The sequence below is a fragment of the Mixophyes fleayi genome, chromosome 2, assembly GCF_038048845.1.
Source record: "Mixophyes fleayi isolate aMixFle1 chromosome 2, aMixFle1.hap1, whole genome shotgun sequence".
Lineage (NCBI taxonomy): Eukaryota > Metazoa > Chordata > Amphibia > Anura > Limnodynastidae > Mixophyes > Mixophyes fleayi.
The window spans coordinates 235,731,239-235,749,509 of record NC_134403.1 but is presented as its reverse complement, the minus strand read 5'-3'; the positions used below and the strand labels follow the sequence as shown (position 1 = coordinate 235,749,509).

The 18,271-nt window shown below is 40.6% G+C and overlaps 1 protein-coding gene across 5 annotated transcripts in view; it reads left to right on the top strand.

Moving 5' to 3' along the window:
• The window catches only part of BRPF3 (bromodomain and PHD finger containing 3), a 170,605-nt gene that overhangs the window by 20,920 nt on the left and 131,414 nt on the right, over positions 1-18,271 (top strand). For all 5 annotated transcript variants that reach the window (XM_075195653.1, XM_075195656.1, XM_075195652.1 and 2 more), the window contains 2 exons: positions 6,183-6,339; positions 10,866-10,997. In XM_075195653.1, the coding sequence (XP_075051754.1) occupies positions 6,183-6,339; positions 10,866-10,997 (289 nt within the window). The remainder of the gene's footprint in view (positions 1-6,182; positions 6,340-10,865; positions 10,998-18,271) is intronic.

The window sequence follows — 18,271 nt, the reverse complement described above, 5'->3', positions numbered from 1 at the left end:
AGAATCCGGATGCAATGTGTTTGCACACGCATGGACTTACATGCATTGCAAAGCTAATAATATTTACGCTTATCTGTGATATCTTAAAACCTTGCTGTGATATCTTGCATCTTACAATGGACAGCAAGTCTGATTACATCTTCCAATGACCCTCACACATCAAAAAGTCTAATTAGCATGAGTCCTTTCTTCCAAAAGTTGCAGAATACACATTTCTTCCAAAGAAAATAATTCCCCAGGAAAAGTTGTAAACCCCAAACAAGACATTTCCTTACACCAAGATGTACAATATGTTTTCAAAACAAAGGCTTATTGTATAAGATATATACATCAGAAATAAGGCATTTCCTCTAGAAAGGTTAAAACAGAAAAAATATTTTTTTCCCCCTGGCCTAAGAAATTAAAGATTTCCCTTAACAAAATATACACAGTATCAAATATAAGTGCATGTGCAATTATATAAATAAGCGCCCTGCGCTATTTCCTTTAACTTAATTTATACCATAAGTTATTTATCGGTGATTCAGTCATACGTGCGTTCTAGGTAAACCCCTAGCTAGGGGACTTTTTGATGGATATTTGGTGTCTGTTTTCTTATTCACCTTTACCTCCCAATAATCTTTCAGAACTTGTAGAAGGGAAGAAGTTTAGCAAGTCTTACTTGTGCAGCAGGTGATAAGGACCAATCTGATGGTTATAAAGAGCCTTTATGAGTGTAGTCTATTCCTCATAGAACAAATCCTGTGCAACCCATAGAACAATGTAGAGTTGATTAGCTGGTTGATTACATTTTTTTCATCATAAGAAGAGCTTCAAGCTTTAGAAGAGTCTCTTATGTTTATAGACTTGGATTGTATACTAAAACTTTCTTCATATGGATTTATAAATTTATTTGGAGAAGGCTCATCTGATGGTAAAGGGGTTAGACAAAAGAGGAACACCAAAGTAGTGAATGGACTGATTAACCACATTAATACGGCTGTAATACAAGATATGCTAGCCCCATCTACCTTTACAGGATGACTGTTTTGAAGATAAGCAGCAAAAATGTTCATTGTTCATAGTACAACTGGTGAGTATAGAGGAATGCAATCAATTGGAGTCATAAATCAAATTTTAATGGATTGGATAGAATGTTTCCCCTTCAAGAAACAAACTGCTAAGTACCTAAAGTTGATACTTCTTTCACCTGGGCAAAACTTTCTGTCCCATTAGAAGATAGAGGTCCGTTAATAGAGCCAACGGATAGGAAATTTGAAAAATGTTTTAAAAATGATTCCCTACGGGGATTAAACCTTGAGTAGTCATGGCTTCAGTTTCCCAGGCACTACGATTTTGGATGGACATTTTGTATAAGGACATTCAAGCAAAAGTAAGTAACAGTTGTTGAAGAGTATTGTGACATGATGGAACACCTATGCCACCCTGTCTCTTGTTGCTGGGAACCGGCTGGGCTTATTTTGCCACCGTTCCCTTTCTTTGTACCAAATGTGCCCTCTTGCTGCAATAGGAGGGGCTTCCACGTGCTGCCACCATTGGACTCCTTACCGCCATCCAGTACCGGGTTTCTTATGGGTAACTGATGCTGCGAGTGTACCCCGTTTCTGGTGGTCCTGAGCTTGTACTCCTGACCTCTTACTATGGATCAGGGAAGCTGTGTTTGCATACCCCCTGGACGATCACACTGACCCGGGCTGCATGGGTAACAGGCAGAGCGGTGGTACTGGAAAAGCTTGGGTCCATACCTCAGAGACAGTCGGAGAACGGATTAGATTTATGGTCTAATCTGCAGGTCACACAGTAAATGAAGATATTTCCAAGCAGGTCTTTGAAGCAAGATGTTTATTTGCTCAATTGTCCTGATAAGGACAGTTCCACTGATTAAAGGTATCAGTGGTCAGGAGTCAGATGGAACATCAGAATGATCCATTACATGCTCAAACAGCTCACCTTTTATACAGTTGTGACATATTTCCTGCCAGTGGGTAAACCAGCCCCTTGGACCTAGCTTTCTCCAACCCATCTAGAATATTCCCTCAGATCTCGGGATGTAATCTAATTTTGCATCTAACAATTGAACTTCCATATCAACTTGATTTCCTTCGATTTCCATCAGATCTCAGGTTGTAATCTAGTTTTACATCTAGAAATTTAACTTCCACATCACCCCGATTTCTTCAAATGTGCTGTCTCCATTGTTTAGAGCTCCTGTCTGTCTAACAGGACCTGCATTCAGGTATCGGCCCCCTGTTGTGCGTTCAAGTGTTGGTCACTCACATTGAATAGACTTATTTTAGCCTTAATGAGGACATCCTCTAGACTACACAACAGACTTACAAATGCTTATCAGAAATCAAACCTATACCTCAGACATGAATGCATTTCCTCTAGCAAGGTTACAAACAAAAGCAAATCCCTTTCCTGGCCAATATATTTCCTACTAAAAAGTGCAATACAATATCAAACATAAGTACATTTGCAATTATATACTTATGCGCCCTGTGCTATTTCCTTTAAATAAATTTATACCATAAGTTGTTTAGTGATCCAGTCACAAGTAGGGATTAAAAAAATAATTGATTTCCTCTGTGAACTCTCACTGGATATAACAGTCTAAAAATCACTTAAGTACGCTTCCTTTTTACAAACTGGATGCTATGATTGAAAGTTACAGCAGGTAAATTCTATAATTTGCCACTTGATAGCAGAAGACCGTTTTTTGCTTCTTTAAGACAAACTTTCTAAAATGACCAGAACCTAAAAATTCACAATAATTCCAGCAGGTTTGGTGGGTGTCAGGATTGCATTGTGTGTAGAGGCCTGGACACTCATTATGCATGATCACTGTGTTCGGGATATTATAAACAAAGGGTACATGATAGCGTTTTGAGAGGTTCCAAAAAAGGTGTTTGTGAAATCATAGACTTCATGCAAATGATGCCATTATGCAGCAATTTATGGCCACTCATGGAGAAACAGGTAATTTCTCGAGTTTCAACCACTTGGAGAGACTTTTATTCCAAACTCTTTCTGGTTGAAAACTCAAGATGCTTTCTGACAGTTCTCAATCTGTTCTCAATATATACTAGTTAAAAGCCTGTCAAAATGACAACAAAAAATAAGAGTAAGATCATAGGACCACAGTTATGAGCATTAATAATTGCTTCATCCAATTTACCAACATCAAGAATGGTGTGACATCTGGTTCGCTGACTTTGTAGGTGTTGACATAATATTATGTTCGCTCTTTGTTTGATTTCTCTGTGATGGGCATTTTGCTGAGGAGTCATATTTGCATAGCGATGACTATCACGTTTGCATTCTCTTTGGTCATCATAGTTGGTCCTCTGGCTTTATCCCGCTCTGCTTTTCGTCTTATTGCTGCTTCTTGCTGTGCAGTTACTCCCACAGCAGATATTTGCCTTTTAGGTGGCATCACAATTACACTTTGTTGCTTAATTTGATTACTATATTCCTATTACTTTAACCCTAAGTGTAAATAAAACGAATGGATAGAAAATTGAGGCACTTTGGAATAGCAAAGGTTGTTATAAATGGTAAGTGCCACACAAAACACCTAAAATAAACCAAAGAAAATAAGCCCAAGAAATGAGGAAAATCTAGTCGGTAGCAATAGTCAAATACACAAAAGAGTTATTTGTGTATTTATAAAAGTGAGCAGCAGCATTAGCCTTTTATATAGAGATAAGTATATTTTATTACTGTGTATGTATATAAATAATAAGCAGAGGCGCTAGGTGACAAATGAAAGGGATTTGTGAAATTTCAGCCCCCCCCCCAAAAAAAAATGTAAGTAAACATACAGTAGATTGCTTCTTGCCCTTATGCACCTATTTGTAAGTGCAATACATAAAACAAAAACAGAAGCTCCAAACAATATCAGTGCTGAAGCTTACAGTGTAATAGGTAACCACATTCCAAATATAAAATCTGAAAAGCCTTATTTGATGCACAAGTAGATGATTTAGAGGCTCTTCTTCCGTTTTACTATATTAAAATTCAGGATCCGAATTAGAGGTTTAAAACAATAATATTGAATGTTCTCTGTAGCCTGTTTTGCAGGGATGTCCCGATAGCATGTATGGAACCTTCTTTCTGGCCAAAATTTTGTCTCCTACATTATTGCTATAAGGCCTACAAATAATCTTCAGTGTTATTGTATTAATCCTCTAATTTGGATCTAGCCTTTTAGGGGGGAATTCAATTCCCCCCGAAGTACCCCCGGGTTAAAACTATTACTGTTATTACGGTAGTTTTAACCCGGCTTTTAGCTGGCAGCTCAGGGTGCTGTGAGCAAAAAGCCAGCGTTAGAACTACCGTAATAACGGTAATTATGTGCACTGTCAGGATGAGAGCATAAATCTGATATGATGAAATAGAATATTGGATGTCAGGGCCCAAATAAAACATTGCATTGATATATAAATTAACCTGATTTTCAACTCAGATAAATGTGTGACCAAATGTTATTAAAAAGGAAACAATCAGCCCAGTAGGAGGTAATTAAGCTAGGCAAACCCTTTGTGAGGACACCAGCTTAAGATATGCAGATCACAGACATCCATTGTTTTGATCATGTATTCCATTAGCTAATTGACTTCCATTCAATAGATATTGTAAGCACAAACTAACAACTAGGTGTAAATTAGAGAGCCATATGCCTGTGTGAGAATCTTGGAGTCTCCTGTACAACCTGTAGGCTCTTTATGCAAGTATATAGAAATATGAACTTGAAAGAAAATGTGTTCATTTTTCATATTTTGGGAAATCCATACTGAGGAGCAGAAATCACACAGGGTTGTGAATGATGGGAACAGCTAAAATCACATATCTTTGGAAAAGGTATGTCACATTGTCAAAAGGTCATGTTTGGTATCAAAAGATGGACAGAGTCATAGGGGATTTATGAATGATAAAATTGGATCGATGTAACGCTCTACAGAAAAAAAAGATCACATAGTAGAATTGGTTAGTAAATCAGGCAACATCAAATGGTGATTGAAAAAGTGTCACAGGCCACAACCCCTGATTAGCATTAATCGCTGCCCCTATGAAGAACATCACATTCCATGTTGCTTAAAAACCTGTGTTTTGAAGGGACAAACTGTCAGCTTCTTGGGGAATCAATCTAATTGAAGGACTGTCCATCGTTTCTGCCTACCCCCAGGCATACAGATTATGATAAGTAAGTTATGCTCTGTACTTTTGTTTTTATAACTTTGCCATTTTTTATTTGTATGTCAAATCTTTATCTAATTGTTTTTATTATCTGAAAGCATTGTACTTTTTGTATATTAAATCTAAAATGTAATAGTTCTGTTGTTATTGCTCTAAAACGAATCCATTGCCTGTTTAGAAGAGACAGATTGATTGGCTGGATTAACTCTTTAGAAACCAGTGTGTGAAGGGTTAATTGTTTAGCTGCCAGAGCACAGAGTGTGCACAATTGGGTGATTCAGTCATAGGTTTGCTACGAGCCTTATACGTAGCTGGTGGCAGTTGCTGAGAGGTGTGAAGCGTACATCTGAGTTGGGAAAGGGACCATCGAAATCGGTAGCCTTAGAGAAAGAGGTGAGTGTAAGATTTGGGGCTGGAATCCTTACAGTAAACTTCCAAGTCACAAATGCGCTGAGGGTGGTTTGTGACCGATAAAGGGGTTCAGGAGCGGTTTCCTGACAAAATAGAGGTGATATATTGTATGGCTGTTGGAATATATGATAAGATATCTAATCAGGGGGTAGCCAAAGGGGCTTATCCCTGACACACACTATTACCGTAATAACGCTAATAATGAGCAGGCCGCGTTACTTTTAACAGTAACGCTGCCAATTGAATATGCCCCTTAATGTAGTAATATTGAAGAGGAGTCTCTACATCATCTACTTCTGCATCAGATATTTCTTTTCTGATTTGATATATTTGGTACGCTTTACCTGTTACACTGTATGCTTCATCACTGATATTGTGTTTATACTACACCATGTGTGGCGCTTCGGTTTTGTATTTACACACACAGATTACTGTACCAAATGAAAGCACCAACTGTCCTTAAAATTAGATTTTTGTTTTACTTCTGAGTGTAAAGAGCTTATGTGACACTAGCCTCTGGTATGTCCTTGTTATCTCTCACACATTCCTTTCTATGTCTTGTATTCTTCCAGGCTAAATAAGATCTCTAGTGCAGTTTGTTTACAGAAAAAGACTCAATTCATGCAACATTTGCACAGCTACTGGCTGCTCAAACGCCAGTCTAGGAATGGAGTTCCTCTTATCCGAAGACTTCACTCACATTTGCAGTCCCAAAGAAGTTCAGAGCAGGTGAGAATCTAATGGCAGATATATTTTTTTGACCAAAAGCATGATGGTTATTCATATTCCAGTTGAGTCACAAAGATAATATCTATGCACTGCACCATGTTTTCCAAAAGGAGAGTCTTGTAGTGGTTGTAGTTTTTCACCTTCAGTGCTCATTTGTCTTTGAGATTGTTGAAATTAAGATAGCCTCTCCAGTAATTATGAGCAATGCAAACACATAATTGGTAGGATAACCTCTTTTTTTTGTTTTTAATAATAACCAAATTGTAAAAAATTAAATATTGTTGATAATTTTCTAGAATCACATTCATCACATACAATTTCATAGGGTGGGTTACTTAGTTGAATTGTTAGTCAGTTGCAACTATTTAGAGTAAAATACTCTCATTCATTTTTATCTCCGATTGGAATTAAGACACCCAAATTGACTACATAATAATCATTTTGCATACATTACATTACAAAGAGTACAGAACTAACATGGCTAAATTAAATAATAATATTTCTAATGTAGAATTAAAAGTTCTTACTACTGTGTTTTGATCACTAAAGATGAATAAAATAAATTTTTCAAGTTAAACTATTTTAATTAATGTTTTCAAAAAAATCGCAAATTTTTGGAGTCATATATAATATATCTTCTTATTGCTAAATAGCAATACTATTTTTTTTTTTGCTTTTCACGTTATTTTTACACAGATAACCATGTATTGATTGTATTTAAAACAAATATAAAGATTCCTTTACGGCACTGGGAATGAAGTCAGAAACAGCAGTTCAAAAAAGTACAGGTTTCAAAATATGTGAATTAACATTGCTTATATCTGACTTTTTAGAAAATTATTACATTGAGATCCATGATGGCAATGAATATACATGTATTTATTTGAAAACAGGCAATCTAATATAAAGGGGCATATTCAATTGTCTGTGTTACTCGCAAAAGTAACGCGGTGTTAAGAGTATAACCGGTATTACGGTAATTCTAAGCCAGCATTAAAGGTACCGTAATAACGGTAATTATGCACACTAGTACCGTAATAACTGTAGTAGTGCGCAAGTAACGCGGACAATTGAATATGCCCCATAGTAAACATATTCCTTGAGCTCAAGAAGTTATTATTAAAACAATATTTAAAAATAAGAAATAAAGCAAGAAAACCTAAACATAAAATAATATTTGTGATAATTTGTAATTAATAATTTCTGCGGTTGGTTGATACTTGAGTAATTCAAATCCATATATTACGCACCGGACCTACCAGCTTGTCTACCGGAGTCCAGCGCTCTTACCTGGCCTCCTGCATCGGATCTCCAGGCAATGGTGGATCACATCTTTCCCAATGTCGGCTGCTGTCATGGATACTTTTTAAAATCTCCTGTATTCAGCCATTGGCTGATTGAATATCACTCCCCCTTATTCCCCAAACTATTTAAGGCACATGGGCAGGATAGATGGTGCCAGATCTTCATGTCCTGTAGTCTGTCTTGAGCTGAATTATCAGGCTCCCTGGGTTTCTGCTGTCTTGGTGTCTCTGCATACTGGTATTCTGCAATTTGGGTATCATTTATTCGTATCTCTTCCATTGATACTGGTTTACAATGTTGTATGTTTCTGAGCTTATCCTGGTATCCTGTATTCATATATATATTCTGTTGTTCCTGGTGTCCAGCTTCATCTGCTTCTCAGCTAATCCTGGTATCAAGCAACCTCTTCTATATGCTGTTCTTTGTATCCGGGGTTCCTCTTCATTCGGAACTCTCCTTGTTGGCAATTCATTCTCTCCTGTCGGTCTTGCTTTATACCCATATGGAGAACCACGACCCGCGGGGTTAAACAGCGAGGCCAAAATCTCCTTGCAGGTGTCCCTTGGCAAAAACTTCACCTTGCTAAAATTTGCGCTTCTGAGGTGGATGGAGTCAATGCGAAGAATCCAAATAATTCTGCCTAGTTTTGTGACTGTAATATCTGGAAAACATGGATTCTACATGAGAGCCGTCAGCCAAGGAAATGCTACAACATTTCTTAGGTAGGGTGGAGCGTCAAGATGATACCCAGGTGCAGCTGGTGCAATGCCTTCAAGGCCTCTCTACTCTTCTCGATTCACTACAGAATGTCTTAACTAATCCACCTCCTTCTCTGGCAGTAGCTGAACCTGCTGCTGCTTTGGTTCCACCTACACCTGCTTCCACTTTGCGGCTAACCGCTCTCGCCAAGTACGTCAGAGACCCTAAAACGTGTTGTGGTTCTTATGAATCCATGCTCCATTCAGTTTGAACTACTTTCTCAGAATTTCCCAACTGAAAGAGCAAATGTTGTATTTATTGTCACTTGGGTCAAGCTCTAGCCTGGGCCTCTCCCTTATGGGAATGAAGAGCCCCGAAACTTCAAATCAACAAGGTGTTTTTGGCATATGATTACAGAAGTGGACAAGAGAACTATTGCACGGGGTCTGCGTAGCCGTATAATAAATATATACCAAGACAAAAAATGCAATAGACTCAGGTCCTCAAAAAAACTTGTACTGCAATGTGGATATTAAAAACCATTTATTAAAACAAAATAGTATATTATAAACATGCACTCAATAAGCATATAGAGAAAAACCACCTTCTAAATGAGGGGAAAAAAACAATATTGGATATAGGTGCACCTATCAGATAACTATATATATATTTTATCCAGATATTTGAATAATTGAATAATTCCTCTCGAGATGGCATAGACAATGTCTATTTGTAGAACTTCCTTATTAGTGACAGCGCTCACAATGCTGAATCTTTATATTAGGCGTGCAATGATTCAGTGAGGTAGATATTCGTCAAAACTAGTACAATCCAAAAATAGATAAAAAATGGACTTCAAACTGTTCATGCACCGTTGTATAATATTGCTTTGAATCCTCAAATGCCAAGGCTGAAACTCCCATCCGTTATAGATATAATTCTGTAAGCAACTGTGTAGCGATGTAATATAACAATAAACACAACGGAGCAGATGATTCAATACAGAAATATAGACAGTTCATGGGTCTTTATAATATTTGCCACTTTCTTACCAAATTCCTGGAGTATAGGATGTATCATACAGTCTGTGCTCTTTCGTCAGCATAAAGAAACTGAATAGTGCTATTTGAATTCAATAAATACCCAGAATAAGTGATCCGATCTGTATTAATTCCTCAGCATATGAGTGCTGAATAATACTGCTCTGGCGGAAACACCTCTTCCGGTGATAGTACCCGTTTAGGGGTTACTCTATGTGTCGAATGCAGAAATCCTTCTCAGAGACTCGTATCAGCCAGAGCAGAAACTTCAAGACTGTGCCTCCCTTCACTGCCTTTTTTCATACAGTTTTAGTCAAACCCGGTTGTGTCTCCTCTGCGGCCTCCTGCATCCTGCGGCGTTGCCAGGGTCCTTGTTCTGTGGGTCAGTATGTTATTCAATTCTGCAATGAATCAGGGACAAATCCAGCATCATATGATTCTGAGTTTATCCTGTTATCCTGTAATTGTTCCTTTTCTACTGCTCCTTGTGTCCAGTGCCATATGCTTCTGAGCTAATCCTGGTATCCTGTATCCGAATCTCTTCTATTGATCCCGGTATCCAGCATCGAATGTTTCTGAGCTAGTCTTGATTTCCTGTATCTGTATATATTCTGCTGTTCATGGTGTCTAGCTTCATATACTTCTCAGCTAATCCTGGTGTCAAGCAACCTCTTCTATATGCTGTTCCTTGTTTCCGGGATTCCTCTACATTTGGAACTCTTCTTGTTGTCAGTTCATCCACTCCCTGTCTAACTCGCCTGGTACCCATCCGGAGGGTGAAGCAGTGAAGCCCAAACCTCCTTGCTAGAATCCCTGGCGAACACCTCCACCTTGTTACACTACGTGCATCCGAGGTGGGTGAAGTAAAACCACGCAGAATCCAAATAGACTCATCTAGTTTTGTGACAGCATAGCTATTTAAAGCATTTGTCAATCTCTCCATTTTGAGGAAATGGACTCATCAAACTATTAGATCACAAGTTCGAGAAATGGATCATTTAAGGACTTGGCAGGTTAAAAGCAAACACAGTTTAGGAAAGGTAATATTTGCAACAAAATATTGTGGCTCTGAAATATATTATTATTATTATTAATTTATAAATTATTGTTCTAATACAATGCTTGAAGATTAAGATAGTTTAACTACTTAAAGGGGATTTCCATTAAAGAAATAGAAATATGTTGCTTAATATACTTCATATAGTCTATGTCTCAATGCAACTGTTTTCTTTTATAATCACTTACAAATACTCTTTTTGTTAGAAATAACACCCAGAAACGATTAAACATGTGGATTTCAGACATTAAATTACCCACAATCCATTTTAAGTATCTTCAACATTGTGTATCTGTTTGTGGCATATGATGAAGGTTCCTTTACCTTCTAAATGGTATGTAGTAAAAAATCTTTCTTTTGCCCACAATTGTTCAAATTATGGTGCTGCGTTGTTCTTTTTTAATTTGGCCTGCATTTATCCATAGAAAGAAAAGGATGGGGTGAGCTCATCGGTTAAGGAGTCACTGAAAAACTGGCAAAAACTTCGACATGATCTTGAGAGGGCTAGATTGTTGACAGAACTAATTAGAAAGAGGGAGAAGCTAAAGAAAGAACAGGTAAGTGAGTATAACTTACAGGCTGGATTTAATATGAACTAAGACTATTTTGAGCTGTACTAGCACACACTGTATCTCACTGGTCACATGGTTTCCAGGTTCCCTGCACGAGTGAAAACTACCACAAAAAAACAAAACCTAACTGTTTGTTTTAGCTCTAACTGAAGATAGTACCTCCGCTCCAGTTAGTGTAAGCAAATAGTTGCTGTAAAAGATTAAATAGCTTTTGTAATGTCCCCCAATGTCTATTCTGACCTACCGGGAGACATTATTATTAATATTATTTTATAAAAAATGTAATAAAAATTTTGAAAAAACACATTTAAATCTATCCTTTATGATTTGCCTAAACTAGAGAAAATTACACAATAGGTATCAAACTAAACAGGAGAAATAGGGTTTAACACACAAAGATATATGTGACTGGATCACTATTAAATAGCTTTTGGTTACATTTTTTTTAAAACAAATACTGCAGGGCACTTATTTATGTAATTGCTAGTGCACTTATATTTTGATATTGTTTATATTGTGAGATAGGTAATCATTATTTCTGAGACCAGGGGAAGAAATTTGCTTCTTGTCTAACCTTGCTTATAGGAAATGCCTATTTCTGATGTATATTTCTGATACAATGAGCCTGTGTTTACAAAGCCTCTTGTGTATTGTGATGTGGGAAACTAGCTTGTTTTGGTTTTTGTTGTTCTGTGTGAATATGTATTCCGAACGATCTAATGAAATGCCACGCTAATTAGATCTTTTGATGTGGGAGGTTTAACTTGGCGACAGTAAGGTTTAATTTAAAACGTGGTGCTACATTTCCTGCATCTCAAACAAAGATGCAGGATATCACAGCAAGGTTTTTAAGAATTTCAAAGCGAAGTATAAATATTAGTGGCTTTGCAATGTATGTAAACGGGGTTACATCATAAATCTAAAAATAGCCTATGTCAGAACTGTATAAAAGATGAGCTGTGTGAGCATGTAATGTATCATTCTTCTGACTTCATCTGACCTGACCACCCTGGTACCTTCAACTAGGGTGAGAGAAAATAAACATCTTGCTTCAAAGACCTGCTTGGAAACATATTCAAAATCACTGTATTCCTGTGATCTACAGATTAGACCCAAATATAATAAGGCTGTGTCTGAGATTTGGACCCAAGCGTTTCCAGTACCACCGCTCTGCCTGCTACCCAGCAGCCCTGGTTATTGTGATAGGCCAGGGGGGATCCATTCACAGCAACCCGGATCCATAGTAAGTTCTGGAGTTACCAGCCCAGGTACACCAGCAATGAGGTACACTGGCAGCGTCAGTGTCACCGAGAAGAAACGTGGTTCTGAGTGCCATAGAAGGAGCTCAGTGGTGGCAGCATTATAAGCCCCTCCTACTGCGGCAAGAGGGCACATTTGAGATAACGAAAGGAATGGTGGCAAAGTAGGCCCAGCCGGTTATCTCCAACAGCAGACAGGGTGGCATAGGCAGTCCATCTTGTCACAGATTTCTGGTGGTGGTGGGATAACCGCAGACGGCTTTTCGTGAACCAATCAGGAGAGCCGAGATATTCAGTGAGGAATAACTGCAGCCAGGAGAACGCACAGGATGTCTGAATACACCAACACGTCCAGGGCAGATCTCGCAACTGCAGTGCCAAGGGCATTGACATCAGCCATTCGCCAAACAGGGCGGAGATGAGAGAGACGCTGAGGGAATGGCACCTACAGCATGGTACCCAGGTGGAGGAAACTGATGGCAGCAGTGGCCAAGGCAGCGGCCCATGTGACAACCGGGAGCTAGGTACCCCAGACGCCCAGACAGCAGAGATTCCCGTTCAACAGACAGCAACGACCTCTACCCAGCAGACTTCACCCGTACAACCAGCCCCTCTATCCTATGATGAGCGCAGGGCTGCCGGGCTAAAGATCCAGCTGGCGGCCTTAGGGGACAACGCATCTGCAGCTGAGCGGGCACATGTCATCGAGGCATGGCGCCAAGAGGGAAGGTCGACAGCCATGCAGCCCAGGGGGAGGCGCCCCCTAGAGGATCAGTACTGTTATCTTTACCTTGCCCTAAATTTGAGGACTATGTTGGGAATATTGATTAGCACCTGCAGGTATTTGAAAGGACCTGCAGGCTACACACTGTACCCAGAGAGGAATGGGTTAAGCATCTAGTGCCCATATTGCAAGTACGGGCAGTGGAGGCCTACTGTGGGGTGCCCACAGAGAACTGTGCGGACTATGATATAGTAAAAATGGTACTCTTTAAACGGTACACTATTACCCCAGAGACCTATCGTCTGAAGTTCCGGGACTTTACAAAGGGCTTCCACGCCACTCATGAGGAGTTTGCCAACCTGCTGCGGGAGTCAGCCAGGAAGAGGGTGCGCGGGGCAGGTGCCCAGACCTTGGATTTGGTAATAGACTTAATGTGCCAAGAGCAATTTCACCGACGATGCGCACCGGAGGTGACAGAATGGGTGCTGGACCGTAAGCCGGGCGCCCTGGAAGCAGCCGCACAGCTGGCGGATCAGTATGTGGCAGTAAGGCCACACTGGCAGAAGCACCAGGTTAACAGCCAACACCAAAGGACTGTACAATCAGGGGGAAACCCCTCTACTACTCACCCCCAAAAGCAAGTAACTAACCCTTCGGGTACCACTCGCCAGCCACCGACCCGCCCTGTCCCTGGAAATTATCAGAGACCACCAGAGAGCAGGCTGGAGAAAAAGTGCTACAGCTGCGAGAAAATCGGTCATTTAAGGATGGACTGTCCCACAGCCCCAGCACCCCAGACTCGTGCCCCTAATCCGAGTCCTGGGGCACGCCTAACTTACTTTAATTGGCGAAGGTGGGCCTGTAGAGACTGTTTCCACCCCTGCCAGCCCAGTGGAGTGTGGCGTGTCTGAAGGTGACTCAGCGGAGAGAGTCACCTGTGTGTTTAAAAGACCCCCTAAAAATATGTGGAGGATCCTGCAGCCTTTCCAAGTGGGACCCCTGCAGGGTGCAGGACTGAGAGACTCAGTGGCCTCAATTATTGTTGTGAGTCCCCATCTTATTGATCCTGCTGCAGTATTGCAGAATCGCACTGCCAAAGTTACTGTGGCAGATAGACTTGAAAAAGAAGTGTCAGTAGCAAGGGTGTATCTGGACTGGGGAGATGGCCAGGAGTTGCGAGATGTTGCCGTTATGGATGGCCTCCTAACTGATGTGATTTTGGGCAGCGATGTTGGGGGTGGAATTGTGACCGCATTTCTGAACTCTATTACCCGGAGCCAAGCTGCTAAGCTACAGTCTTCAGGATCTACACCTGCACAGCCCCGCCCAGAGGAAAAGACCACAGCTGCTAGACAACAGTCATCACCTGCAACTAGAGCTTCAACCAGCCCAGAGGAAAAGACCATATCTGCTATTTCTTCAGGAAACAGCCAGCCCTTTGCCTCTGGAAGGGATTCGTCCCCTAGCAACGCAGAGGATGTTGTCTCTTGCCAACCTGATCTTGTGGGGGTGCCCGGTGATGCTCCTGTTTCTAGCAGTATGCCAGCTCCAGTGGTGAATACAGCTGACCACAGTGACCCCCCTTTGACTGATCCCACTTTGATTGACCCTAGTCGTCCCAGTATAGACCCCCCCTGCAGCGTATCTTGACTTAGATGATAGTGAGGGCCGCAGGGAAGAGTTCAGGGCAGCGCAGCTCTCTGATCCCTCACTGGAAGGCATAAGGCGCCAGGCTGGCAGCAGCCTTCCAGCATGGGAGGTAGGGAGTGTAACGTGGCATAAAGGGTTGTTGTACCACGTAGCTATGAAGGTAGATGGGGATAGACCAGTGTGGGAACAAATTCAACTGGTGGTACCACGGGGCTTTTGTGCGCAACTATTGGCAGTTGCTTATGAAATCCCTATGGAGGGACACAAGGGCAGAGACCGAGCACTGAAGCGCCTGACACAGAACTTTTTCTGGCCTGGAATGTCTGATGACGTCCTGGCCTACTGCAAGTCCTGTGATGTGTGTAAGCATCTTGGGCACCCCAGTGTCCGTTCTCCCCTCAGGTCCTTACCAATAATTGGGGAACCTTTTCAGCAAGTGGCTGTGGATAGAGTAGGTCCCCTGACTGTACCCATGTCTGACACCTACCCCTTGCCCTGTACTAATGCTTCTGTAAATGAATTAGGCAGAGTTCAGGGTTACCTAGAGGACATTTACAATTTCAGTAAGATTTGGGAAGATAATCTAGAGCAAATAGGGGTGTTTGACTGTTAGGGCAGAGAATTGCCAGATGGGGATGTCAGAGGTACATTACCTAGGTGCTCGTGTTGGAAGAGGAAGGGTTAGGTCAGAACCAGCTAAGGTAGAGACAATCCGTGCCTGGCCACAGCCCACGACCCAGTTACATGTACTAACATTTTTAACGACTGCAGGGGACTACAGACGTTCTGTCTCAGAATTTAGTACTGTAGCGAAGCCCCTGACAGATCTCACTAAGAATAAACTCCCCAAAATAGTTGACTGGAAACCTGCTTGTGAGCTGGCATTTCAGTCATTAAAGGAAGTTTTTGCTCCAGTACTGTTGGTGCCTAATTATGAAAAGGATTTTATAGTGCAAACTGACGCGTCACAGTATGGACTGGGAGCAGTACTTATCCAGGTGGGGCTTGATGGGCGGGAGCACCCCGTGGCCTATTTGAGCAGAAAACTGCTAAACTGGGAGGTGGGGTATGCCACAATTGAGAAGGAATGTTTGCCCATTATGTGGGCAGTGAAGAAACTACAACCTTATTTGTATGGACATCGTTTTACTGCTGGAGCCTTGCACTTCAAATGTATGACTTTGACATAATTCACAAGCAGGGAAAGGCTCACAGCAATGCGGATGGACTGTCTCGGCAGGAAGAGCCAGAACCTTCGGGTCACATCCGGTAACCCTAGGAGAGGCGGACCAGGAGCCAAATCGTTGGACACGGCACCCTGCCTGGTTTTCACATGGACAAGAAGGGGGAGGGGTGTGACTGGATCACTATTAAATAACTTTTGGTAAAAATGTATTTAAAGCAAATAGCGCACTTATTTATGTAATTGCACGTGCACTTGTTTTTTTATATTGTTTATATTGTGAGATAGGTAATCGTTATTTCTGAGACCAGGGGAAGAAACCGTCTCTTCTCTAACCTTGCTATAGGTAATGCCTATTTCTGATGTATTAATCTTGATACAGTGAGCCAGTGTTTACAAAGCCTCTTGTGTATTGTGATGTGGGAAACTAGCTTGTTTTGGTTTTTGTTGTTCTGTGTGAATATGTATTCCGAACGGTCTGATGAAAGGCCACATGTTAATTAGATCTTTTGATGTGGGAGGTTTAACTTGGAGACGGGAAGGTTTAATTTAAAACGTGGTGCTACATTTCCTGCATCTCAAACAAAGATGCAGGATATCACAGCAAGGTTTTTAAGAATTTCAAAGCGAAGTATAAATATTAGTGGCCTTGCAATGTATGTAAATCAATGTTTTGGTAAACGGGGTTACATCTGAATCTAAAAATAGCCTATGTCAGAATTGTTTAAAAGATGAGCTGTGTGAGCATGTAATGTATCATTCTTCTGACTTCATCTGACCTGATCACCCTGGTACCTTCAACTAGGGTGAGAGAAAATAAACATCTTGCTTCAATGACCTGCTTGGAAACATCTTCAAAATCGCTGTATTCCTGTGATCTACAGATTAGACCCAAATCTAATCTGTTTTCCAGCTGTGTCTGAGATTTGGACCCAAGCGTTTCCAGTACCACCGCTCTGCCTGCTACCCATGCAGCCCTGGTTAGTGTGATAGGCCAGGGGGGATCCATTCACAGCAACCCGGATCCATAGTAAGATGTCCAGAGTTACCAGCCTGGGTACACCAGCAACAAGGTACACTAGCAGCGTCAGTGACCCAGAAGGGACGTGGTTCTGAGTGCCATAGAAGGAGCTCAGTGGTAGCAGCATTATAAGCCTCTCCTAGTGCGGCAAGAGGGCGCATTTGGGATAACAAAAGGTAACAGTGGCAAAGTAAGCCCAGCCAGTTCCCAGCAACAACAGACAGGGTGGCATAGGCGGTCCATCCTGTCACAATATAGTTCAAGAGTTGCCTTAAATTGCTTGAAAACCATCATGGATATAATTGTGGAAAAGTGTATTTATTTATATATGTTAATTTTTTAAAAAAATATCTTTTTTATATAAACTTAAGAAATAAGACTATTGTTTAAAAAAGGCTACTTTGTCTTGAAAATATATAATCTAAAATTCACTAACACTGAAGCAATTCAAAAAAGAAAAGAAAGAAAGAAAAACACAGATGTGACATTGCATATTGTAAGGAAGCTTGGAGTCCCAGTCTTATGGGTATATTTACTAAACTTCGGGTTTGAAAAGATGTTGCCTATCAGATTCTAGCTGTCATTTTGTAGAACGTGCTAAATGATAACTAGAATCTGGTTGCTATGGGCAGCATCTCCACTTTTTCAAACCTGCAGTTTAGTAAATATACCCATTAATGTTTTTACAATGTGAAACTTATGTATAATTGTCCTTGGGTGCACTGTCATACTGAGCCAAACAAAATCAAAGGCTACAATGTTGCAACAATTGGCTGGAGTAATATGTGTAGTAGTAAATAAATGGAAATATTAAAATATTAATAAATATAGTCACAGTTCTAACCAATTATATATTGAAACTAAAAAATATGATACTATAGTTAATGCAAAATATTATATAACTTCTAAAAGTCATTGTCCGTTTTGATGCTGAGAGCATGTGCACTCTTAGATAAAATAAAAGAACATGCAAGTGTGTGTAGGGATGTGGGTGGCGTGGTTTAAATGCACTGAGGAAGTTGGCTGCACATTGGAGGAGCTCCAGTGCCATTTTCACCCTACACCAGATAAACAGTACCTATTTCAAGCTTCACCCTCCATCTCCTTCCACATCTTGGAGTTCTTACTGACCAATCAACAATAACCCTGTTACATAAGAGTGACCTATGTGCCACAGACACACCCTTACCGAGGGAATTCTGAATTTGAACTGGAACTCCCACTTGTCTAACCTGAGGTGGTAACTGTTGAGCACGGTGATACTGATCCAAGACCAGGTCTCCATGACTCAGTGACATGATAGTCAAACTTAGCATATACAGGTGAGGTAGTATAACAACTGGCTACTTTTACTAGTTGGACTGTGGTTCCTCCATCAATTATAGTTTTTAATTCCTCATACACCCTTTCTGCAAATAGGGT